The sequence below is a fragment of the Brassica napus genome (genome assembly GCF_020379485.1).
Source record: "Brassica napus cultivar Da-Ae chromosome C5 unlocalized genomic scaffold, Da-Ae chrC05_Random_28, whole genome shotgun sequence".
Taxonomy (NCBI): Eukaryota; Viridiplantae; Streptophyta; class Magnoliopsida; order Brassicales; family Brassicaceae; genus Brassica; species Brassica napus.
Window position 1 is genome coordinate 13,840 of NW_026014280.1, and position 8,123 is coordinate 21,962.

The 8,123-nt window shown below is 35.4% G+C and overlaps 1 protein-coding gene and 1 pseudogene across 1 annotated transcript; both read right to left on the minus strand.

The window, feature by feature from the left end:
- Positions 1-1,959: 1,959 nt before the first annotated feature.
- Positions 1,960-3,526, minus strand: LOC125594820 (hypersensitive-induced response protein 3). Its single transcript, XM_048770877.1, has 4 exons — positions 3,112-3,526; positions 2,908-3,028; positions 2,639-2,827; positions 1,960-2,562 (listed from the first exon to the last, which is right to left on the minus strand). Exons 1-4 carry the CDS (start codon positions 3,298-3,300, stop codon positions 2,201-2,203), a joined length of 861 nt encoding a protein of 286 aa, XP_048626834.1. The 5' UTR covers positions 3,301-3,526; the 3' UTR covers positions 1,960-2,200.
- A 1,208-nt stretch (positions 3,527-4,734) lies between these two features.
- LOC125594821 lies at positions 4,735-7,202 on the minus strand (annotated as a pseudogene).
- Positions 7,203-8,123: the final 921 nt, after the last annotated feature.

Sequence of the window (8,123 nt, forward strand, 5' to 3'; positions counted from 1 at the left end):
CATCATATATTATTACAGGAGGCAAATATGCATTAAAGCAATTTTTTATATTTTTTGAATTTTTCTCAAAATCTATGTGTTAACCCCTACGAAAATATTGAGTTTTATGTTAAACGCTCTATATACTGAAGGTTATACTTCTTACTGTTGTTTTAAAATTTCTAACCACATTCTACATTTGTATTAATGTATGTTAAACTCTCTTTCGTGGTATATGAGAATCGTTATGATTTTTTATCAATTAATTTATTATAACTTCCTCTACTCCCTATATTAGTGGACTAACCAGTATAAAATCGCTATTCTCTAGAGAAATGGAGACAACAAAGGTTCAAAACCTCTTTGACCATCATCATATATTAGTACATGATTCAACTATGCATTAAAACAATATTGTTATATTTTTTGAATTTTTCTCAAAATCTATGTGTTAACCCCTACGAAAATATTGAGTTTTACGTTAAACGCTCTATATACTGAAACTTATACTTTTTACTGTTGTTTTAAAATTTTAATCACATTCTAAATTTGTATTAATGTATTTTCAACTCTCTTTCGTGGCATATGAGAATCGTTATAATTTTTTTATCAATTAATTTAGTAAAACTTTAAATACTCCATAAATCGATAGAATAACCACTATAAAATCTATAATTTCTTGAAAACAGAGACAAGAAGGCTCCAAACCTATTTGAACATTATCATATGTTAGTGCAGGAGCAGCTATGAATTAAAACAATATTTTCATATTTTTCGAATTTTCTCAAAATCTATGTGTTAACCTCTACGAAAAATATTTAGTTTTTGGTAAATGCTTATATACTGAAATCTATAATCTTTAGTGTTGTTTTAAAATTTCTAGCCACATTCTACATTTGTATTAATATATGCTAAACTCTCTTTCATGGTACATGAGTATCGTTCAATTTTAAAAAAAAAAAGTAAAAAGTTCATTACTCCCTAAATTAGTGGACTAATCATTATAAAATCGCTATTCGATAGAGAAATGGAGACAACAAGGGTTCCAAACCTCTTTGACCATCATTATATATTGGTACAGAAGACAACTATGCATTAAAGCAATATTACTATATTTTTTGAATTTTTCTCAAAATCTATGTGAACCCCTACGTTTTACGTTAAACACTATATACTGAAGCTTATACTTTTTATTGTTGATCTAAATTTTATAAATATTCTAAATTTGTATTAATGTATGTTAAATTTTTTCTTTAGGGTAATGGGAATCGTTCTAATTATTTATCAATTAATTAGTAAAACTTCATAATACTATCTAAATCAGTGAAATAACCACTATAAAATCGCTATTCTCTTGAGAAACAGAGACAACAAAGGTTCCAAGCCTCTTTGAACATCATCATATGTTAGTGAAGGATGGAACTATCTATTAAAAATTATTGTCATATTTTTTGAATTTTTCTCCGAATCTATGTATAATTTGCTACGAATATATTGAGTTTTACGTTAAACGCACTATATAATAAAGCTTATACTTTTTAGTGTTGTTTTAAAAAATTTAACCCACATTCTACATTTGTAATAATGTATGTTAAACTCTCTTTCATGATGCATGAAAATCGTTCTAATTTTTTATCACTTAATTTAGTAAAACTTCATAATACTCCCTAAGTCGGTGAACTAGCCACTAAAAAATCGTTATTTTCTAGAGAAACAGAGACAACAAAGGTTCCAAACCTCGTTGAACATCATAATATGTTAGTGCAGGATGCAACTATGCATAAAAACAATATTGTCATATTTTTTGAATTTTCTCACAATCTATGTGTTAACCTCCCTACGAAAATATTGAATATTTCTGTAAATGCTCTATATATTCAAACCTATAATCTTTAGTGGTGTTTTAAAATAACTAACCACATTCTACATTTATATTAATGTATTTAGAGATAGTAGTTATAATTTGTGCACAAAAGAAAAGAGATAGTTATACTTTTAATTTTCACATTCAAACTGAATTAACAGAAATAAATACAAAATAACAAGGGCAGATAAAAAAAGATAAACCACACAAGAAAAAAATGATCACATGGAAAAAGAAAAATATAAAACAACAATCAACATATCATTTTATATCTTTTAAAATATATATATATTAAAAAAAATCACCAAAAAACAGGGTGGAGACGGCTTTCAGACAGTTGACTCTTGACTGAGGCATTTAGGCATTGGTCTGGTGGGCCTGCAATAATCCATTTCGAATTTGTGCCGCCACGTCTGCGACGGCGCCGGGACCGTGAGGGATAAACACCGACGAAGATTTGGAAGAAGCTCCGATATCTCTCATAGTGTCAAAGTACTGAGTCATCATCACCATGTCCAACACATCCTTCGCTGACGTCCCAGGCACGTTTCCCGCGAAGCCGAGAACACTGTCTCTGAGACCGTCAACGATAGCTTGTCTCTGACGAGCGATACCGAGACCAGATAGGTACTTGGACTCAGCTTCTCCTTCTGCTCTCTTTATCTGAATGATTTTCTCCGCCTCTGCTTTCTCGTTCGCCGCCACTCTCATCCTCGCCGCTGTAATGATTTATTTCAAGATCAGAGACATAACTTTTATTTTGTGGTTCTAAAAATTGAAAAGATTATGAATTACCGGCGTTGATTTCGTTCATGGCGCGTTTAACCTGTTGGTCAGGCTCGATGTCGATGATAAGGGTTTGAAGGATCTCATAACCATAAGCAGTCATGGCTTTGTCTAGCTCTTCTTCCACTGATTTTGCGATCTCATTCTTCTGCTCGAAGACATCGTCCAAGTTCAGCTTTGGTACACATGCTCTGATCACTGAGAGAAACATAACCAATATTCTCAGAAAATTTGATTGGAATAAAAATAAGAAGATGGTGATGCAGTTTAGTAGTTACCGTCGAAGACATAGGCTTTGATTTGGGAAGTAGGATTGCTAAGTCTGTAGAAAGCATCACTTGCCTTGTCAACCAAGACTCTGTATTGAATGGATGCAACCACTGTCACAAACACATTGTCCTGATACAGAAATGATATGTTAGCAGAAGAAGGAAGGAGATATATGTGTATATGTATGCATATATGTGTTCAATGCTGCTTACCTTGGTTTTGGTTTCGCATTGAACATCGAGTTGCTGGAGACGGAGGGTGAGATGACCGGCGACATAATCACCTATGACCCAGGGCACAAACTGGAGACCTGGATTAAGAACTTTTTGAAATTTGCCAAATCTCTCCTTGATCGCAACATCTGATTGCTTCACCAGCACGCAGCACAAAAGGTTCCCCATTACCTCCTAGTCTTGTTGGGATTGGAACAAGAATGAATTGTATATATATATATGTCTCTGTCTTTTCCCTCTGTATTGCTCTGTAAAATAGTTAGTGGAGGAGAGGAAAGCCGCATGAGGAGTTATATAGATAAGAGGAAGAAGATGACGATCGTGCCATGATGTTCTCGGAAATTTCGTACTTTATTTTATTCGGAAGTGACATTTCTTTTTGAAAAGTCTAAATAGAATGGCATATCTTGGTTTTTGGAGATACAAATAAATGATCAAACTTGTTAATATTTGTCACTTCTGGACGAAGACATATGCTTTTTCGATTCATTTTTTTATATTTGACAAAACTTCGATAAGTGGTTTAGCCACCAGATAAACCTTGTCTTGCTTACGCGTGAACCATTCATTTTACTAGTTCTTTATCTTGGATATTTGTTTAACAAGTATAGAAGAATATACACGTACACGGATAGCCTTGTCGGATGACGACTATACCCAAGAACTACATTCATTTTATATGTTTCAATACATAAAACGTTGACCGGACTCTATTTATATTAATAATCTGCAGCTGTTATGTGTAGGGTTTCCAAAGTAAAATATAACAAGATGGATGTGTTTTTTAAATATTTGTTTTTGTTTGCTGGAAAAAGGTGGGAGGGGATTTCCGGATTTTTGAAACTTGGGAGTTTGGAACGGTCCATTGTTTTTGAATAGTTGAATGTTTCGTAATTTTGGATTTAGTCATTAAATTATGTATTTTTATTATAAACATTGATCAAGTTTCAATAAAGATAAATCAAATTACAGCAAAAAAAGTAATCAAATTAAAGTTAGTTTTCTGAGTTTAAGTCGTTGGTCCTTGCGGCATGCATGTTTAACAAGTACTAAGATGGATAACTTGCATTTGAGCACATTTGAATAAACAATAACTTCACGTAAGAAATGGTGTCATCCTGTGCCATATTATTACTTTTTAGTCAGATAACTATTCGATTAATCTTATATAAAGCAACAAGCGGCGGATGAGTACCAAATTCAAAAGAGGAAAAGATTCAAAACTCTAGTAAAAGCGAAATTTCAACCCCAACACTTTCCAGTACCCCCCTTTGTTGATAGTTTATATGGTTGAGTGCTGGTGAAGCGACAGTGAAGTGTGAAAAGAACTTACGGGGGCCATTGATAACATTTCCCCTAATAGCTCTCAAATGCAGTTATATAGGTGGGGTGACGATGAAATTTTGAAAGAGATGATGCAGTCATTGTGACATGTTAAAAGCAGCAAGTGGATAAGTCCAAATATCAAAAAAAAAGAGGAAAATATTCAAACATATTATAAGCTAAAACGGCATCCACATTTATATCAAAGGTTAGGTTAGGTTTGGTTGCGTACTGGCTCGGTCAAGCAACTGAGAAATTGCGAAAACGACTAGTAGTGAATGAATGAGACAATATTATGCGACTAACAGATAAACACTAAGACAAGTCGAAGAGTACAATATAAGAAGAAACAGGCGGTTACAAAGGGTAAATCAACAACGTTGGATCTTCTTTCAGATCAGTCTTATACACCATAATTTGCCTTTCTCTAAATCGGTTAAGAATATTGGTTAAAACAGACAGTTTCCTTGCGTCACAAGAAAGAGCCTCTAAAGGAAATGAGATATAGCTAAGTAGTTGCACCTTTGGGCATAGGAGACGGAATCTGATGACGATAAGGTGAAGAACCAGCTTGGCCATGAGGACTAGACAGTGTCCTAAGCACAGGTTGTCCGTTTCTCGACCCCAACCCACGACCAGACCAGACCCAGCTTTCAACCGCTCGGCTTGCATTGTCTGGAAGTAGTAGGAAGAGCTAGCCATGTCTTTGAGAAGCGGGAGTGGCTTAAGGACTTCAACCACTTCACTCATTTGGGTCTGATCTTGGAGTCACGGCTAAGGCATTGGGCCGCAAGCTGAGTCACTTTCTGAGCTCCTTTGATGGAGAAATGGCCCTCCAGCCTCGGATCAAGTAGCCGGTAGAATCTTCTTCTGTCGAGGAGATGCGGTCTAGCCCATTCAACGAGGTTTTGCTCACCGCTTGGTCGGTTTTTGTCCATGGATCTTCTACCAGTCAGCATTTCGAGTAGAACCACACCGAAACTATACACATCGCTCATCGATGTCAAGTGACCTATAAGCAGTAGTAGTATACAATCATATCAATGCTGCTAATAGAGAAAGGATATATAATGAGAGGAGAGGGTGAATGAAAGACTAACCAGTCATAACATACTCAGGAGCAGCGTAACCATAAGTGCCCATGACTCGAGTAGAGACATGCGTTTTGCCTTCATCAGGAGCATCTTTAGCAAGCCCAAAATCTGATAGTTTGGCATTGTAGTCCTGAGAATATATTGGTAACACGTTTAGAAGCAAGCAAGGACATAGATGCTGAAAAAAGGAAACATACTGAATCTAGTAAAATGTTGGAGGTTTTGAAATCGCGATATATGACAGGCTTAAGAGCCTCTTCGTGAAGGAAACTGAGACCCTTGGCAGCACCTAATGCAATCCTCATCCGAATCGACCATGGAAGAGGCAACGACCCTTCCAAGTTCCAACACAACAAGTAGGAGAAAGATTTAAAGCTTTACTGTACAAATACCAAGGTTGTAATTGATTTAACACTTACTTCTGAAGAGGTGATTCTCCCAACTTCCTCGAGGCATAAACTCATAAACCAGCAGCCGTTGGTCATCTTCGATACAATAGCCCACCAGTTTAACAAGATTCGGATGCAGAAGATTACCAAGATAGTTAATCTCAGCCTGCAAAAACAGAAACTTAAACCTTTAGTAGTTGTGTGTTTTAAGCTTTCCGCAGTTGAAAAAGAAAGGATATCTTACAAGCCACTCTTTATGACCCTGAAGACCATCAAGATTTAAGGTTTTAACTGCCACAGTAAGGCCAGTGCCAGGCTTAACAGGAGCAGTTCCGTTCTCCTCGACCCATCCTTTGAAGACACAACCAAACCCGCCTTCACCGAGAAGACTCTCGGGTCTGAAATTTCTAGTAGCTAGCTTGAGATCAAGGAAAGAAAACTGCTTGAGGTGGGAATAGATCTTAAGCTCCTCACTGATCATAGGAGTGGACAAAGAGCTTTCTGCATTGCTAGTTGCGGTTGTAGAAGAAGAAACAGGGCCAGCTGGTTGCTCGTTTGATTTCACAGTTGCTACCGACTTACTCCCCACTGTTAAAACCAAAAAAAAAAAAAAAAAAACCCATTCACACTACTAACTAACTAACTAACTAACTGGTAAGAAAGGATAAAACTTTTTCTTGTATACTATAATGGATCTAACTAAGGACATGATGATAGTTAGATTATATTAATAAATGGATTAGGATGAAAGTAGTTAAGCGCAAATTGATTCTCAAAGTTAGGTAAACCAACTACATTGACACATATGAAGTCTTTTTTTTAGAAAATTCAGAAAAAAATAAAGAAGATTTCATCAGAAAAAGGAAAGTTTTTTATTAGCTCAAAGGCATACGAGTGGTGGTAGAGAGAGTGGGAGATGAGCTATCAACGTCTGTTGTTGAAGGTAGGCAACAAACCATAACCCTAAATTTGACCCAGCACCCATTTGCTTCTTCGCCTTCGCTGTTCCTGACATTGTTCTTCTTCTGCTTCTTCCTCTTCTCGCTCTCGTTGGATTTGTTCGATTTCTCCATTACTTTGACGGAATCTAAACTCATCCGCAGGAAAAAGAAAAGAACTTGACCAGAGCACGAGAGAGAGAGAGAGAGAGAGAGGAAACAAAAGAAAAGAAAACCCTTTCAAATCCAAATGAGATTAGAGAGTTCCGAGCTGAGGAGGAGAGAAAGGAAGATTTTTTTTGGTGAAGAGAGAAGAAGCAGAATCAGAGAATCACTTTGAAAAATGGATTAAAAAGCAGAGAGAGAGAGAGAGAGAGAGAACGGGCAATGCGGGCAAGAGAGATAGAGAGAATGAGCGATTTGGCATGTGTTTGTTTGCTAACTCCTCAACAGTTACAAAACGCTTTTTTCGTATCCCCCCTCCCGTTATATTTTTATTTTTTATTTAAAAAACTATTCAAGGACAATTACTATAATCAAAACTCCTTCACTTCATAATTTTATAATCAAACCAGAAGTTTTTTTTTTGTATTGTGATAACTAATATTTTTATTATTCTTGAATAAGTCATTCAACAATTTACAATTAAACTATCCACTTACTTGACCTATTCAAATTTTGTATTCGGATTCACACTTCTTTTTTGGTCAATCCATTTAATAGTCTAATCTCTTGACATTTTGCCAACAAAAAAAAAGAGAAAAATCTGTAGACATCTAAGAGAGATGTCTATATATTATTTGGATGTTCTGTGCTTCTTTGGAAGGAAAAAGAAGCTCCTAATAAATCATATTGCTTTTCATTTTCACTTTTTCGATTTAAGTGAAGCTAACCCAGTGGCCAGTGAGAAACAAAGGAAAAAAATGAGATTTGATTTAACACTAGTACATTACGTATAAATTTAGCTTTACTCTTAAATGATAAACTTTTATTCTCTGATCGGCCAATAATTAGTATTTTATTTCCACTACTCTAACAACTAACAAGTCATAGACTATAAAACATTGTTGACCTAATAAAAACTCACAACTGCGTAAATATTGTTAATGATTATTCACATTTAACAATCACAAAGGAGAGAATGTTATCAAGTTCTAGAGTACGTCACGGGTGACTCGTTTATGTTTCATGCAAACTACTCATCTGCTAGAGTCACTTTCACACAAATACATATACCCAAAAATAAG